This window comes from Drosophila tropicalis, unplaced genomic scaffold (genome assembly GCF_018151085.1).
Source record: "Drosophila tropicalis isolate 14030-0801.00 unplaced genomic scaffold, ASM1815108v1 contig_845, whole genome shotgun sequence".
Taxonomy (NCBI): domain Eukaryota; kingdom Metazoa; phylum Arthropoda; class Insecta; order Diptera; family Drosophilidae; genus Drosophila; species Drosophila tropicalis.
Genome location: NW_027173338.1, coordinates 472701 through 491986, shown reverse-complemented (window position 1 = coordinate 491986; position 19286 = coordinate 472701). Strand labels below are relative to the sequence as shown.

Below are 19286 nucleotides of genomic sequence, written 5' to 3'. Positions count from 1 at the left end.
ATAACATGTTTTTATGTAACAAAATTCATTTGACAAACATTACTAATTACAATTTAAGAGAACCTTTCCTTTATGGCAGCTCACCGTTTGAATGCAACTAATCAAAGTGAAAAGGTTAAACCATTAATCGAATGTCCATTAGCTAGATTAGCATATCTATTCATTAACATATTAATCGACTGCAATTGAAAAACAATTTGAAAACTGTTTAACAAGTAATCGTAGTTGTCTCTTAAAAAATTTAACTATCTTTTTTTAGTCTTGGTGATGGGGAAACCATTTTGAAAAAACCTGCCACTATTAATTGTCAATGTCTGAACAACAACAACAGCAACAACAGCAATAATAGTAATCATAAAATAACAACAACCACAATAACAAGAAGCAACAAAAAATTAATAACAAATGTCTGTGAAGCAGATATACATCATTAGAAATTGATGACGCATGTCGCGTGCAACTGCAGCTTGCTTCCACTCCACCCACTCAGCAAACGAATGTGCCCCGCTGCTGCATCTATCCATCCATCCATCCATTGTTGATGGCTGCATGCAACCCTTTTATATTATTTCTTTTTAGAAAGGTCCCCCCCCTCCACCACCTTCTGCACCACTTTGCCATTGAATGCCAACTGGAAAAGTGCAATGGAAACGAATTCGAATTAAACGTATGAGCGAGACAGACGATGTCTGCCTTGGTCGGCCCAAAAGTTGCGGTGCGATGCACTAAACACGGTGTAGAGTAATTAATTAGTCTTTCATAAAGAGCACAAAATTCTATAAATTATATTTCATTGCTTGGCATAAATGTCAGTGGCATCGTAACCACGCGCGACTGCGCATCACGTGCTTCAGCTCTCCCTTTCACGGACCCCTCCCCTGCATCCGTCCCTCTGCCAAGCTCCTGTCTCCCTCTTGTTATTAATTGCCAGATATTTTACAACATTTATTGTCTAACAATTGCATGTAAATAATGATTCGATTTTTGCATTTTTTGTTATAAATGGTTTATTTCATTTTCATACAGATCTTTTTTGTTTCTTTTTTAATTTTTTTGCACATAATTTCAATAAATTTTAATTAATAGGCTGTTTGGGAGCTGGGGGAGTGTGTGTGTGTGTGTGTTGGTGTGTAGGCGGGACTAATTTAAGTGTCTAAATTTTAAGTTCAGCTTTGGAAAAATTTGCACAATGAACGTTTTTTTTGAGGTTAGGAACACAGACAGAGAGAAACAACACAAAAAAATTGCATAAATGTTAAGCAATAAATGTTTATAATAAGGCTATAATCTAATTCAATTAACTAATAACTAATACTGTTACAAGTCTAAAATTAATAATCATACAATAGAGGTAAAGACATCATTTCCAACTCAATTGAAAATGCAAGTTTCTTTTGTTTCAAATCTCAAATTCAGACAAGAAATAATTGTTTCAGTTGTGATTCCCAACTAGTTTTAGCATCGAGCAAAGTCGGATAGTATGAGAAACTCTGTACTACCAATGAAACTTTGACTTGTCTTTATTTCCATAGTTCTGATAGATAGGAATTTAAGTGGATCTCGTGACTTTTTGATCCTTGCATTTCTTGGAGAGTTGGAAAAGCGTTTTTTTTGTTTCTTGAAGATTTCTAATCGCATCACATGCAACAACACATTCTCTTTTTGAATGTCGCTGCTTAAAATGTTGAGTTATTTACAATAGAAAAGAATATGATTTCAACAACATTGCACATACATTTCACTTTAGGATGTTTTAAGGATATATATTTTTCTTTTAGGGACTCTCTGCCCGCGTCGAGGCTGGCGGCGAGGAGGTCTGAGGATGCTGAGGCACCTGATACGGACTGAAACGCTGTGGGTAATGGCCCAGCTGGGTTCTCACACGCAAATCTGGTGAGGCCGAGCCGCACGATGATGTGGGCGTTGCCGGGGCAGGGGGAGCCGCTGTCAGTGCTGTTGCTAATGGTGGCGGGGGAGGAGTACGGCTGGCGCCTACTGCAGCGGCTGCTGCTGCGGCAAAGGCAGCCTGCTGATTGGCACTGGCCAGGAAACCGGCAGTCAACTGGGGCCATTGTTGTTGCCACATGCCCAGCTGAAATGCACTCAGATGTGGGCCAGGCGGTGGCGGTGGTGGTGGGGCAGAGCGTTGATAGAGATGAGGCAGCAGCATTTCTGTGTACGGCGATCGTCCAAACATTTGTAAATGCTGACGGGCCTTTTCCAGCAAGGCCAAGGAAGCGGCATCCGCCTCTTGTGGCGTTAGTTGTGACATCAACGGATCCGGAAAGAAGCGCAATGGGGCTGTCCGCATATGCTGATCAAAAAAGAATGAATCCATGGGATCTCTAAAGAGTGTAAACGGGAGAACAGAAGAGAACAGAGAACAAGGTGAGGATGAGTAACTGGTTGCTTTTGGCTTTGGCCATCAACTCCCAACAGCAATAACATAATTACGTCGAAAGTAACTGCCAATTGCCGACACTAAACAACAGGAACAACAGCAACAACAACAACAACAACAACATCAACTGAAGCCACATTCACTCATTATTTTCGTGTTTTCATTTCATGTACGAATCCGCTTCAAAGTTAAAAGCGCCGATCTGTAATTTACGCCACTTAAGCCGCCGCCGTGCCGGCTACAACATCAATGCTCTTGTTGTTGTTGTTACTGTTGGCTTCTGCTACGTCTCTGTGTTGCGTCTTTTTTTGCTGTCTTAATAGTTGCCGAACGCCTTGCAACACTTTGAAAATTGCTGTCCAAAAACAAAAGAAAAAAGCCCTACTGAACGCATGATCCTGTTGGCAATACCAATGACTAAAATAGAGCCAGAGGCGTAGAGAATGGGAGCAGACAAAAGACAACCATATACGCTTTGCCCTATATGTGTATATACCTATATAGATAGGTCATAAAATTGGTACAGCTTCCTATATTATTTTATAACACTTGTGCCAAGGCATTGCCCCTTGTTAAGTAATTGGAAATCTGTTTTGTGACTTTCCTTCCACCCCCATCCCCACAGAACACTTTCACACGTTTTCGCTAATCAGCAGCAACTTGAGCTACTGTATGGTTTTACGGCTCAACAGCCCATCGTAAATGACTTGCCTAGCTATGGGGTGTAGAGGGGTCATAAATCAGTAGGGCCTAATAAAAACCAAAAGTAAGGAAAAGGAAAAAAAAACGGGCAATGGCAACTACTTTTCGCACTAGAAGGAGCCGGCAAAGTCAGCGACTTAACTGCAAGCACTAAAAACTCACCTATCAAAGTCAGTCAGTCGCGACGAATCGCGAAATCCTTTGGCAAACGGATTCGAATCGATTTTCAATTTGGTAATCAATTGATTCTGATATGCCGTCACGGCTGTGAATATAGTCTCTGGGAATACATAGGTTTTATGATCCATATCCTGCAGCTCCTTGGGATTGTTGGGTATACTCTGGCCATGGCTTAGACGCACCAAATGAATGCGTGGCTGATATCGATGCATGGAATTTAGCACGACCTGCAAAACAACAAGAAGAGAGGCCAAAAAAAGAATGATAATGTTGTTTTTCTTCTTAGAGCCTTATAAAAAATGCACAACAATAAAAAGTAGTCGATGTTTGTTTTGACGGTTCCAGAACGGTTTACATGGACGATGACTACTCTCCATCCTTCTGCTCCAATCCACACAACAGTCACATCCTTTATGATGGTGATAAAAACGGTAGCGGGCTCGTAAACAGAGCGTCGGCACTTTTTGGGCCAAGGCATATAATATGCATCTTTGTGTATGTGTGTGTGTGTGTTTGTGTGTCTTCTTGGTCTCTTCTCCTTTTTTCTTATGCTCTCTGCATTTGCCACCAAATTGCCAACAATTTTCATTCATTTTCGTGCGCGCGCAAAGTTATTTGCATATGGCGGTTCCATGAGTGTGTGTGTGTGTGTGTGTGTGTGGGTTGGCAATCCTGGCTAGGACCTAGTGTGTGTGTGTGTGTGATGTGTAGACAATGCCAGCAGCCAGTTTATGTATTTGCCTTCACTTGAATTATTCATAAATGAATTCAAAAGCAAAAAATGTTCATCTGTTCTAAGCTGTCTCTCTCTCTCTCTCTCTCTTTTTCTTCCTAACTAGAGATACAAATGTATCTCAACTTTTCTTTATATGAAATCGAATTTGATTATGTTTTATGTCTTATGGTCTTACTTAAACTTCAACTCACCTGTCCACTTTTGTCCATTTCGTTATTTGTCAACTTCACCTTCTCAAAGGAGACGACTTGTTTGCGCAACGCCTCAGGACTTATTGGACTATCGGGATGTGCATATATACGTGCTGGCGGTGGTGGATCCGCCTTGCCCGCCACCAGCCACGAACTGCGATGATATGCATAACGATAACGTCTTGAATCCAGTGGAACAATGTCCAACAATACGGCATAACGATCCGGCGGTTGTATCTGACGTAATGGACCTGAGAAACTTACACGCACCGTTGGAAACATTCGTCTGTAAGAAGCGAAACATTTCATTAGATTTTGCAACAATTTTCCTATTTATTAATCCACCAAAAGGTGAATGCCCAGCAGGGAATGTGCGCCTAAAAGCAGGCTACTAAAAATAAAAACCATGAAAAGGTAACAAAATATTATACACTATTTTTTATTGCCCACCATTGAAATTAATAGAGAGAAAGGGACACAGAATGGCAGCGTATGAGCCAGAGCGAGAAAGCGAGTTCTATATAAATAAGACGCATATTTAATTTTATGACTTTTAGCACGTTTTTGACACATTTCCGCGACAATGTCGCAGTCCTAGTTATGGCCTCTGTGTAATATACTTGGCAACTACAAGAACTAATGTGTTAGTTAGTGCTTTTTTCTCTACTTTTTCCTCCCTCCCTTATTATTGTTGTTACTTTTTACGTTCGAAGGTAAGTGTAAATGACGCTAATGACCCAGCCCAGTTTTCGTCATTTGTCTTATGGTTCGTTTTTTCGTTTTTATTATATTTCTTTTTCTGTTTTTTTATGAACATGACTAGAATATAATGCTGAGGTGTGTCGCCATTATAGTTATTGTTCTAGTAATTGTGGTTGATTTGCTATGTGAATACAACATTTTTCATCATAAATGAGATTTATTAATAGGATATTGTCGCTTTGATGCATCCGTATGGGTAGATAGGTTTAAAAGATCGGACTGTTAAGTCAGCTTAGCTACTTTAATATTTATAAAAAAGTTGTTCATTTTTTAAAATTTGTAACATTTATTGATAGAATAGGTAAACTTCATATGATTCAGCTAAGAGGTAAGATAAATATACCTTTTTTACATCTTTATTTACTTGGTCCAGAATGTCCCTTTAAATTATTGTTTATTTCAATCTTTCGAATAAGCAGACTCAAGGTCATTTTCATTTTCGCTTCATCCAGTTACAATTCGCAACTGGTTTTAGTGTTGAAGTAGTCGTATGGCCTTGCAATTCTAGAGTGGTTAGCAAGGTCTGATGATGAGAGAACTTGGAAGTTCTTCAATTAGCGCTATACAGACAGTTTACTCTTTCGAAAGATTGAAAATCAAAACGTTGTATTCTTCACTGCATTTGTCATTAGTCCTGAGTTTTTCCAACTTTAATGTTTTGCACAAAGTTCTCAGAGAGTGTCTGTTCACACCTTAAAGTGTGAGTCAGTTTCGAAACCCCTTTCTAACATGGGTAGAACATTGGGTAAAAGCGCCGCCGTGAAAATGTTGCCAAAACATGCAAATGCGCATGCGTAGGCCACATCAAAACGAAGGCATGAAAAACAAATTTGGACCAGAACTGTGAAAAAAGAGAAGACGATTGCAACCGATTTGAGAGCAACTTGCAACACATATTCACACACAAGTCTGGCACAACGAGATGATTTATAGCCACAAAAACAGGACAAGAGAAACACAGAGAAATAAAAGGAGTCACATACATGGTCTTTACCTGTTGGCAGTAAGAGAGACTTGTCTCGTTTGAGTTGCCGTTGATATGTATTGCTGTTTGTCTGTGTATGTCGTTTGTTTGTTTGTTTAGTTGTTTGGCTGCGGTCATTGAGATGATAAAATATCACGTGGTTTGTGATTTTGTCACGCTGTCAGCGGTTTTAGAGTCCAGCGGTTGACAGTTGGTTTCACAGACAATGGCCCAAAGTCACAGGCGGGCTAATTGCCCAAAAAAAAAAAAAAAAAAGAAATCCCAAACAGCAGGCGAAATTTCGAAATCCACTGCGGCAAATGTTTTGTCAATATTTTGCGACAACTCTTCACGCATATTAGACAAGGTCCTGCCGTTTCAGTAGTGCCCTCGAATCGAGGTGCGTGGTAATTGCAATTTTCATGCCAGCAACAAAATGAAAATGATTAATATTATTTCAATATTATTTTGGAGTCCCTTACAACTTCATTTCAAAGGGGGCGGCAGCTGCAGTCGGACTAAATACATTTATCATTCCGAAGGACAACAATGGAAACAAGTTAATCTCCCAGGGAAAGGTACCCAAAATGGGAACCAAATTATGAATTAATCAACTAATAATAAAGGCAGACAGACGAAGAGAGACACAGCACTAGACTTGGCCTAGTCTTTAGTTATTTGATGATAAGATCAAAGATATTTCGTTGAGGGGTTGCTTTTACTTTTTTCTTAGTCGCTGGACTAATTTGCATATTATTAATTTAGACCTGAGGCTTAATTTGCTGGAACAAAGGTGTTGATAATGAATTGTGGATGTGCTACAGCTCATATGTTTCAAGCAGTATGAAAAGAAACAGAGACCAACCAACTAATTGAATAGCCACAGTCCAACCCCAGAAAGTGGTCGCTTTTTTTTCGCTTCTTTCAATCCCATGGCAAATGGTGTGTAAACTTCATAATTGTAACCTTTGGCACCTAAGCCAACCGCCCGCCCCCTCCACCACCAGCCGCAGCCAACTTCCGCGCCCTCTTTCACATTTCATTTGACCATAGTAAAAATGAGTAAAAGCCATTTCCCTAATTTTCCCATAAACAAATACATAAAATCTACACTTGGAAGCATAGTAAAATGTAAGAAAAACTGCGCGACTCCCTCAGCTGATGACCAAGCCCCCCCCTCCACACGCAGGAGGGTGGACCCCCGAGGCGGGGGTGTATATATACATATATATAGGATATATATATTTATTGTAATACATGCCCTGCGGCTGCCGTTTGCTGACTTTGCTCATAAAATGTATGTAAATGTTGGAATATGATTTACGGCATTTCCGCCTCGAATGAAAGAAAACAAAAAACCTATGAAAAAGGCGTATTAGGCAGGCTAAACCCAGGGCGTGGCAACTAACTGGGTGTGTATGTGTGTGTGCAAGTGTGTGAGTGTGAATGCCTTGCTTTTCACACATTTATGGACACATTAGCAAGCTATCAAAAGCTGACCAGCAAGCCAAACGAAAGTGTTAACAATCGAGCGGAATAAATTGCCTCAAAGTAGAAGTAGAAGAAGAAGAACCAGAATTATATTAATTTTTGTTTTTTCGGCTTTCCTCTTGGCTCTTCCTGTGTCTGTGGACTCCGGACCGGATTTCAACCAGGGAGACAAGTCAAGCTCGAGTGAATTTCAAAGAACTTCAGATGAATGCATTGTGTATTAGATGATGTCGGATAAGAAGAACACGTTAAATGTTTCCTACAATGGTGATAATTGTTGCATGCAACTGTGATTCGTCGTCTGCTAGTTACAACGACTAAACAAAACAAAAATAAACCTTTTTTCTGATTTACTAACGTACTTGGCAATAACAGTTAAGTTACATATGTCCGTCTAAATAATTAGTCATGGCAAATGCCGTAAACACACGCCCATTCACCGTTCCTTTTTTTGTCGTTGTTGTAAAAAATAAGAACAAAAACTAAAAAAACTCAAAGTAATTATCTAGATACACACAAAACTGATTTAGGCTTGTGAATGGAATGGCAAACAGGGGCGGATTCTAGAATTTAGGTACTAAAAACTAATCAAGGACATGTGGAAATCAAGTGGCTACATCACTAAACCTAAATATTTTGAATAATTTTGCATTACAGAAGTTTCAAAGGCTTCATGATCTTATTTCCTGGATAAAGCTTACTCTTTTAAGGATATGTTTTGTTTACTTGAATCCTGCACTATATAAATAATGCGCTATCTGCAACAAATACGAACTATCAACATCAAGGTGTTTATTTTACATAAAATTTACAAGAATATCTTCATAACAAGCATGCAAAGGTCGCACAAATCGTTTTTAAGGAGCGTCGCAGGATATGCAAACAGTCTTAGAATTTGAATTCTATAGCTTTGATTTCCAAAACAATTCGAAGTATCGCAAGACTGCTTGTAGACTGATTGATAGATAATAATCTTAAAGTTTAAAATGTTCAAAATTCGTTGAGTCTAAGTTTTTCGAATGGTTAGGTTCTATCAACTATTTCGGATTCATTACATAAAGCAAATTTTGTACTCTCCAAATAAGAAAGAAATCCACTACTGTTCAATGAAAATTGCATAACAAATAGTACAGATCGTAAAAAAGTATAGTAGAGCCAATGCTAGAGGAGTGAAGTGACTAATTAGTAGTACAATAAACTCTGTACACTCATATATCATTCTAACCATATATTTGATGAATTGAAAGAGTTATCGCCGAAGCAAACAGAAATATGCAGCGATGCCATGTGAAACGCAAAGCCATGTTGCTCCCTTTGGCCCCTCCCAATGCCCCCTCGATTCCTTTGCAGTCAGTGTTCAGCTCCCAAACGACGTGCTGACATAGATGTATATCAAGAGAGGCACTTTTTGCATTGCCCATTGCATGCCATAAAACTGAATACCTGATATTTATACACACACACACACACACACACACACATAACTATACATTTCGGTTTGAATGTATATCTAGAACCCGCACAAATGTAAATAAGGCCCCCCCAGTAAGTGTCAGGACATCGGCATCGGTATCCTTCTGACTAATTACAGGGCAGAAACAGCAGGAGTTACCAAAAAGAACTAAAAAGCTACACAAAGACACAACAAATAAACAGAACTAAGCAACAACAAAAAAACGCGGCATGTTTCCCCAAAAGCCAAAGGACATGCAAATGTGTTGTTAGCGCGACAATCGGCAGCTATTACATTGCAATTTATACCCGTGTGGACCCGGCAAAAAAAAAGGAATGAAAGGAGTAAATTTGTTAATGTGTCGTAAATGCGCACAACTAGGACCGATCGGCGATGGTGGGGATTCCGGTATTTTGGGGGCGACTCCGACTGTTGACGGCTGGCCTCAAAGGGTTAACAACAATTCAACAAAAAATAAATAAAAACACAAAGACCACACACACACACATAACAAACGCACACTAAGACCAAACAAACAAAAGTTGCCAAGCGAAACAGAAAAAAAGTTATTTAACTTGCTCGTTAAGAGCTCGACCAAGTGATACCCATGATAAAGATAACGAAGAAAGGATCATATTATTTCTGGTATTTTTTTAAAGTTGGATCTGTATGTAGATCTTGCGGGTTAAATCTTTAACTTAGTTAGTAGGAACACCGCACTTTAATTCAACTTCTTATTAGTTAGGATAAAGGATGAAGAATTTCAGGACAAAGAATATTGATGATTCCTTGTGGAATTTTATTAATTTTAAGAATATACAGGTGTAAGATGATCCATAATTAAATTATGGGATATAAACTACGACTTTTGGTGGATATATTTGAATTATTTTGGGATACACTAAGAGATTTTGAAGCCCAATCAAGAGATACAGATTATAAAACTCGAATAAGATGGAAATATGCCTTATCATTTACCTAATAGTTTATTAAAATACTTATTCTAATAGAATTTGACAATACCTTTTAACAGTATTCAAACCCTTTGAGTCCTTTTGAACCCTCTTAGTCTATTCTTAACCCAAAGTATAGTCTATGCCTAACTAAGGTTTAGAGCATCTAAACCCAAATTTCGTACTTGTGATTTAACAATTCATTTTCAATGCCCGACGGCCTAAAATAATCTGCTGTACCCTTTTTTGTATACCAAAAAAAGTAACAAAAACTAAGCAACTAACTACCACCTAGCGACTAATGCGAATTTCGCATGTTATCAGCATAAATGCAAAGAGAACACACACAGAACTTGTGAGACTCCAACAACAATATTTAGGCGAAATTTATGTTTCATGCATGTTTCATTCTCTTTTCTTGGTTTTTTTTTTCTATTCGCTTTTCACATTTCACCATTTTACACGACATTCGCACGAAATTTGAAAATATCGTCAGGCAATCATTTAATTTTTTTTCTGTTTTTTTTCTTTTTTTTTTTTTTTCTCAACTTTGTTGAGTTGCGAATGAAAAGTCGTTTAGGCTGAATTGCGAAGCTTTTAAGTTTCTTTTTTTAGTACATAAAACAGCTGACGAGAGAATCGAAACTCCAATTTCAACTTGAACTCCCAAACGAGCTACCTTCTTGAGTTTTTTTTTTCTTTCTGGTTTCCTTTTTTGCTAATCGAAAATCGACGGCAAATTATTTCGATGCCTTGTCAATCAAAATTTTCGTTTGGGGGGAGGGGAGGAGACCTGGGGGACATTGTAACCGAAACGTAATGAGAAACTACTAACCAAAAAGTTGTTGATATTTTGCACTTAAGTTGGAGTTTATGGCCAGACCTGGCAGCGCAAGGAGTTGTCCATTTCATGGGTGAAAGGCGTATTAAAGTTTTATTGAATGTAAGTGTTTTTTTTTTGTTTGGTATTTTTGTTGGTGTGGTTTGTGAGGACTTTCGTGAGTAAAGTCTCGATGGGTGCCGATTGATAGGGGCGGCATTATGATTATGAATGCCATTGGCAAAATGCATATAAAGGCTAGCTAATTGATTTTAATGAAAGTTTGCCAAAATAAGTGAAATGAATGTATGGAAAATTGTGTATAATGGAAAGTATCCCTTGGGCTTCTCTGCCAAAGTAAGGTAAATAGTAACTTAATAGGATATTGTAAGTAAATTTGCCTAATATAGCCAATATTTAGATATCATCTAAGATAAACACTGTTTTGTAATAGAATAAAGAGAAACTTTTATTAAAGCTAGCCAAGGGAATATTTTATAACATTTAGGGGAAATTCATTTTCAAATCATCACAAATAAAGGACACAGATGGATCACTTACAAAATCTGAGGAGCTTATTGTAAGTGTGTTCTCTGTAAGAGTAAATTTGTTTTGAGACTCACCTGCCCGATTTGGTAATGATCATTTCGGTGCCCAGTTCATGAAATTTATCCCACAGCTCCTTTGTCTCCAGATGACATTGGATTGGCATGAGATCATCGCAATTACATGAGCCGAGTATTTTGGGCGTGGGCTGCTGTAAGCAAGATGAGGGGGCGCATCCACAAGGAGAACCAGGACGAAGACGAGGACGAGAGGGCGAGAAGGAAAAGAGGCAACATGTTGCTTAGTTCGATGGCAGTCCCAAAGAGATACATTTTCTGTTTTTTTTTTCTTTGGGTAAGTGAGACGCATTTTGCGTATTGGATTTATGCTAACTTTGTGGCGTTTCGTTACCTGCGCAGGCTCCTCTGGCGACAGGCGTTCTGCATCTGCATCGGCTGATGGACTGTGTGCTGGCGGGGGCGGTGAGGGCGTGCCTGATCCAGATGCGGCGGCAGCATTTGGTGTGGCGGCCGAGGCACGCCCTCGATGGCTGCTTGATTTGTTGTGGTTGTTGTTCTGATTGTTGTTGTTGTTGTTGTGATGATGATTGTGATGTTGGCGTTGTTGCTTGTTTGGCGTTACATGGTGATGAGTCTGCTGACGCTGTTGTTGGTGTTGTTGGTGTTGTTGTTGTTGCTGTTGCTGATGCTGGTGTGCAACACGCAATGCTTGACGTGCATGTTGCTGGGCCTGGGCTGCTGCTGCTGCCGCCGCTGTTGCTGCTGCTGCTGCCGTTGCATTTGCTGCCGTCGGCGTTTCAGAGTCACTGCAGTCAACCACATCAACGTCAACATCATCGTCCCCATCCTGAGCCGAATAGCGCTCCACAGACAATGGACCTGTAGCCAAAGAGAAGTGAAAAAGAAGAGATATAGAAAAATTTATAGAAAGAGAGAAAGACATCAAAATGGCTTGTTAATGCTAACTTTTTCAACCAGGAGCGGATTGACTGACAATGAGTTAATATTCAGAAGGCACAATTCAAACTATCTAACTATAGTAATTATCGAAAAAAAGGTCGATACTTCGTGTCGTTCCGCGACTGACTCCCTCGCACTGTCTCACTCTTTGGCAACATGTTGCATGTCGATGATGATGACGATGCCAATTCGAGGATGAGGATGAGGACAGTTCTACATATATGTATATGTACATTTGGCGCAATCGAGAATCGCGGGCACTGATTGCATTTTACAGATACGACAAAATTCAATTATTTGTTCAAAATGCAATTTCATATGTTAATTTGTGTGCCAGTATGTATGTATGTATGTGTGTGTGTTTGCATTTGTGACGCCAAATGAATTGCAATTACTATCTACGGAGCTCAATGCGGGAGGGGGGCAAAGGGAGAGTCTAATGAATACATCGGCAACTGTGTGCGCTTCTGTTTCTACCCAATTATGGCATCTAAATAGTTTTCCATACATGCATGAGAGTGAGATAGATGTATGTGTGTGTGTGTGTGAGTGCATTTTAGCTGTCATGTTAAACAATGCGATATCCTCAACCCCCCTCAACCCACATTTGCCCCAGCCACCTGACGCCCAGAGTGCATTCACATAGGCTTTGATTATTTTATTGCCGCGCAATTATCAAGTCATCAACGTTGCATTGTCATCAATACATGATTTATAGAATAAAAATACAGAACAAAAAAGTAAGCAATATTATATGCAGCTGCGACACTTTTACCCACGCCCAGGGGAATCGTTCGAGAGTTGAATTAGTTGAATATTTTTATATATACCAAATATATGTAACTTAATTAAATCAATTATTCAAACACGAACACTAAAAAAATGCATTCCTCTTATTTTAAAATCAGAAAGCTGTAGCTTAGTACATGAACTGTACTTCTGATTTGCCTATTCAAAAAATATCGTCAATGTGTGAGGAAATGTATTTCAAAATTTGAAGTTCCAAGCAAGTCTTAATAATTAACCCAAAACAAATAGTCTACAAATTTTGTGTTCTACCTCTGTCCTCTGTTATCTATTAAGAACATTTGCTAAATAGAAAGTTTTTTTTTACTTTTTACAAAGAAAAAACCTTTTTACGATTCATTCTGTAAACAAATATTTCTTAAAACAAGCAACCGACTTATGGTTATCATTCCTAAATAGTTATTAGAAGGGAAGTCCTTATAAACAATTGAAAGATATTTTTAAAACAATTTTGTCCATTTTCGAAACTTCTGCAATCTGGAGATCAGGTCTCCATAAATACAAAATATTTGGTGGAGTCTTGAGCTGATGATATTTGGCTGAAGTTACTTTTCTTCCCCTTCTCCTGATACTTGTTGCCTTTCAACAACAATTTTGGGGATCCCCAGAGTTGATTTTGAATTCCCTTTGAGTTTTTTTTTTCGGGGCAGGTCCTTGTCAGAAGTCAAAGTAGCTTTTTTCCATATAAAGCTCTGACTATTGGTATCAAGAGGAAAAGTAAATAAAAAGATCATTTTTCGAAAACGTAAAACTGATTATTTCAAATTCAGAAAGTTGCTAAAATCTATGGAAATACAACTTTTCACAACAGTAATGAACAAAGTTTAACACTTTCTTGAAAAATATTTCCCAATAACTATTAAAAATTGATTTAAAAAAGGAAAAAAACTAAAATGATAGAAATATATATCAAATTGATCGAATTTATGACAAAAGGATGTCGCAATAATAATATATCAATTTAAAAAAAAAGTACAAAATGTAACTACTGATTTATGTTAATATCTTGAACAAATCTTATTAAGTAAAATTCTAAAAAATTTAAAAAAATTATAAACTGTTTCTTGCTAATGCAACGGATTAATACTTTGATTAATTAATTGTTTCTACCTTTCTTTAATAAACAAACAATAAATTAATCAAGGTATTAGTATTAAGGCTAATGCTGAATCAATACAAATTCTATTTATTCGTGAATAATTATCGTAAACGAAGTATTTATTTTATGATATTTTTGCATTTTAAATAATTGTTTTGTTTTTTTTAGAATTTATTGTCAATTAAAAGGCAAGCCATTATAAAGCTAAAAGCAAGAAATTAATTGTTTTAAGAATCCTTGAATTGAGTCTGTTTGTTTCTGGGTGTCAAGGATTGATTCTATAAGATAGGGAGATAGTCATATATTTGATGTTTGGAATTGCTCCTGATCTATAAGGTATACAATTTTAGTATTCGGCATAATGATCTCAAAGATCTTAAATGCTAAGTTTTGTCGTTCAAAAGTATTCAAGTTTTAAGGACATTTGTCTAGTTAATACTAGATCCCCAAAGTTATAACAAATCTAGAAAAGGTTCAACTTTAACTATCAAACTACGATATTTGATCAATGTCATATATACTTTCAATTATGAATATATTTAAGGGACTGCTTCGTTGATCTTGTCAAATATTTGATTACAGTGTAAACGTGGAGAAATCTTTGAGAAATCATAATGAATTCTATCTATTAAACTTTGGGTCTCTATACATACTTCTAAAATTTGCAGATATGAACATTATTTTGGATATTTTTCTCTTCTAAAGACATTTGAATTCCCTTTTAAGGCGCTAAAAGATTTCTGAAATGCTCTTATAATTGAGATAGAAACTCCTTCAAGTATTACATTAAAACGTGTCTCTATCTTTCAAATTATTATTTATTTAAACATCTCCAATAATTAAGTCCAGCTGTCCCACCTGGCGTATGCGTTATGCTTTATCTCACAAGCTTTTTCGAATCAAAGCAAAGAAATGAAATACATTTTTTATGAGTTCAAAGGCTGATACAATTTTAAATGTTTTGTATTAATATATCACTAAACTACTAATGTAAGTCTCCTAGGACTTGGAACAAATATCTAGTCCAAGATTGATGACCGCTTCACTTGGTCAATTAAAAATCTTTGACATTTTTCAGCTCAGTGATGAAATGAAAATAAAATGGAATTGTACCCAATGGAATGCTTTTGCAATTTATGTGTATATGTAGATTTTGTGTTTTGTATTTTTAGCTTTAGTTGGCCACAATTACTTTTACTCACTCAAACTCCTTTCCGATGGTTCGCGGCTGCTTGAGGCGTTTCCGCCCCGCGCCATAATCGCGGCAATTGAGAAATCCGTGGCAAAGGAAATATTATGCTGATGATGGTGATGATTATTCAGATGAAGATGATGATGGTGGTGGCCGTTGGCTACGTTTATTGTGGCGGCTGCTGCTGTAGCTATTTGTTGATGTAACTTTGATTTAAAATTCTGCGGCGGATGCGGATGCGTTGAAGGCGGCGGTTGCTGAGGCTTTTTTGTATTCGCCGGTTGATTGCTTAAAAGCATTTTTGCGCTTAATTTATTAATAGAAGATTTTTGGTTTTTCTATTTGAAAAATTCAACAAATTATAAAATCATTTCTCAACAAACGGGAAGCAAGCGTTCACACTTTCGATCGGGTTAAAAGTCTTATTATAAATGGGTATTGTGTGTATATTGGGTGTTGGGTATTTTTTTGTATTGTTGGCTTATTTCGGGTATTCGTAATCGCGACGAGCCGAGAAAACCGCTTTACAGTCACGCAGCTGACCATTGAATGAATTTGAATGAACGGCTGCTCGATTTACTTTTTGCCATGTAAACGCATTCGCAGTTTCCCCCAACCCTTCCGCCTACCCCCGCCCCAAAAAAAAAAAAAAAAATACTAAAAGCTTTGCAGCGCACAGCTGACGATCTTACAACAAAGTTTTCAACACCTAAGGCACTTTTTCTCCTGTTCTCCACCACAGCGACGATTCCGCTCGATTCCGGCTGTCCGGTTGCACTACGCCAAGCGCCAAATTGAGAATCACAAGCCCAAAAGCACCAACAAACTTTTGGCGGTTAACCGCAAGAGACAGACCAATTTCAATTATGACCGATGAGAAATGAGCGTGCAAGTGAGATAGCACTAACACATACCGCTTTCCACATTCCAATGCAGCGACGTCAACTGTGACTGCGACTGCGGCAGCGACAGCGTTAGCGACTGCGAATAACTCATTCCCATATTCCAATTTGAATTTACATCTAAATTCCCATACACTCATAGACTCAATATACCCCAGCGCTCAATACGCCTGAGTCAGAGCGAGACGACAACACTTCAGTGGAATGAGTGAAAACCGTTTGAGTGCGTTGTGTTTGCTATCTCTGTTTGGCGAGTGCAAACAAGTTCATAAATTCGTCATTTTGTTTTTCCCATCTTGATGACAGTTGGCCTGCAGTTGTGTTGTTGCCATGGAGTGAGTGCCATGTGTGTGTGTGTGTGTGTGTGTGTGTGTGAGTGTTTGCATGGCCATGAGGAAGAGTGAGTGTTCATGGCGCGAGTTTCAGTGGAGTTTCATTTCGTTTCAAATTCCACCACGTTTCATAGAAACGAAACATTTTGAGCGCTTCATTCATTGACTCAAGGATATAACGAACTGTTAAGATGATGATGGCGAATTATTAAAAACAAAATTGCTTTCAATTAAGATATTTTTACAAGTTCTAAAAGGTAAATCTAAAACTAATTGTGATCACTAAAATCAGTTAGATAATATAGAAAATTATTAAGTTTCACCTAAAAGATGGCAACTACAGAGACTTGTTCTTGCATTATAACATCTCAGGCAGATAAATAACAGAACAATATGTATGTTGGTGACCCCGACGTTAAATGGGAATTTGGAGTGTCATAAAGATGGCAAAAGTATTTCCCCATGATTTTCCGCCTTATTAGTTTTCTCCGTGTTTCACTTAAAGTTCCCAGCGTTTAAAAACAATATGTATATTATCATACGAAACTGTCATGTCTTTCAATTGTAAATATCATAATTGAATATCAGCGCTACCCTAAAACGCCCTTGTGGCTGTCAACCTGCTTCTTGTCTACCCCGTGGCCCACACCCTTAGGTGTCTCAAACCATGTATTTTGTATGTAAATGATTTTAATTTAAATGTTTGCTTAAAAGAATGAAAAAAGAAAAACTCGCTGTGCGTTGGAAAACACAAAAAATGCGACGATGGCGTGCGAACGCAGTAGAAAATTACAGAGACCAAGTCCTGTCGCAGGGCCCAGCAAAGATGGCTGCTTTTGCCTCCCATTGTGCGCCTTCGGCCCGACTTCTTTTTTCACAATTCGTCAGCTGCGCCCCTCAGCCAGGATGTCATGATGCGCGACGCTGTGGCGCGTTTTTTGTTTTCTTCCTTTTTTTGTTCTGTGTTGCGGTTTCATTTGCATGCGCGATTCGTGGTTGCCACCCGATCTGCCGCCAATGTGGCGCACAATTGAGCCACTAATGGTGATGTTGATGGTGACCAGACCTCAGAGTAGGGGTAGAACCAGTAGCAATAGGACGACAACTGACAGGGTGGGCCACATCACAGCCCATGCTTTTTTATGGTGTGTGTGTGTGTGGTTTCCTTCGTTTTGTTTGCTTTTCAAGGTTCGGTGACAATTTTTCAATGATTTGTTTCCTGCCCCGTGAGGAGGCTCATTTGCATATGCCACCATATTTTTATGTCTATATGTGTGTGTGTGTCCTCAAATTTTCTGTGTCTGCTTCTCTGAGTATTGCCCAAACGCCCAATTCCGGAATGAAAAATTGCATTGGTATCGTTTTGTTATTGGTGTGGGCTTGCTACTTTATTGTTGGCTTCAATTTGATTTAATGAAATTAAAAAGGCGTGTCTTCAAACACATTTCTCTATTTGAACAAAGTGGCGGGACAAAACCAACATTTGGGCCAGTTAATGAAGTCATTTCTAGCCGACAAAATTCGAACATTTCTCATGAGGAGGAAGTTAATTTAGTAATTTGAAGAAATTTGAATGTAGTCTTACCTTGATTTGCCAAATATCAAGACTCTCAAAACTCCATGAAACATTTTTAAATAGTTTTCCTATTTATTTTACTAAAGATAGTAATAATATGGTTTTATTTTGCTTTGGAAGTCAGAAAAATAGAAGGTTGAGACACTAACATTACAACATTTCATTTTTATTAATTATTAATAATTAATTTTGTCAAACAAAGAATAACCACAATATAAAATATATAATAATGGGCCCAAATTGACAGTATCAGTTTATCTTAGTTTTAAAATGTTTTTTTAGGGTCCAAAGCTGTACGATCAATTTTACAAATTTTGAAAATGTGTCTTTTTTGTTTTGCTGGGGCCGAATTTCGGGGCTTTTTTATCAAAATTCATTTTTGAAAAAAACCGTTAGCGATATGCCCACGAAATTTACAGAACATCATCTCAATAGAATGACCAATTGAACGCTTTAAATTAATATATCAAAACATTTCACTAACATTAATTAACAACCGAATGAAATCAGAATATAAGGTCAAATAAAAATGTTTCAAATCTTTTGCCGACACTGTATATATTTGATCAAACAGTAGAGGTAGAAATTCTTAAGATACGTATCTCTTTTTTATCTCTAGCCTTAAATCATACATCTGCTCAACATAAAAGAACATAAATATCTCAATTACTGATAAGAACTGCTTAAATTAAAAGAAAAGGTAATGTTAATTAAAAGTAATAAAATTTAAAAGGTATAATAATATCAAAGTACATGGATTTTAGAGCTATATTGTGATTTATTATTCTCCAGCCTTAAAGCAACTTTCTTTTCAATTAAGAAATATGTTTTCATATTTATATGCTAAAGAACTAAATTTCGGAATATTCTAAATGACCAAGTCTGAAAAACATTTTAAAAGATATAAACTTCTTATGGTTATTTTGGGTAAAGTTAAGAGAAATTGCTAAAGATTCCATATTTTTAATAACAGTCGAGGAAAGAGTTTATTCCTTTTGTTTTTCCTTACATTAACTGAAGAGATTGTGTATATAAACAAATTAAGGAAACGATATTAATCCAGTTGAAGTTTGTTTAAAGGAACTGCAAGCTAGTTCACTCGAAAACAAATCAAATATTCTTTTTTCTCCAACTGGAGTGATCAAAAAACTTAAACTTGGAACCTTAAAATGATAAAGATTAGTTACTGAGTTGTAAAA

The 19286-nt window shown here is 37.5% G+C and overlaps 1 protein-coding gene across 1 annotated transcript; it reads right to left on the bottom strand.

The window, feature by feature from the left end:
* Window positions 1–995: 995 nt before the first annotated feature.
* On the bottom strand, window positions 996–15848 carry H15 (T-box protein H15). Its single transcript, XM_068294873.1, has 6 exons — window positions 15288–15848; window positions 11611–12098; window positions 11277–11407; window positions 4211–4496; window positions 3266–3510; window positions 996–2345 (listed from the first exon to the last, which is right to left on the bottom strand). Exons 1-6 carry the CDS (start codon window positions 15574–15576, stop codon window positions 1775–1777), a joined length of 2010 nt encoding a protein of 669 aa, XP_068150974.1. The 5' UTR covers window positions 15577–15848; the 3' UTR covers window positions 996–1774.
* Between the last annotated feature and the right edge of the window lie 3438 nt (window positions 15849–19286).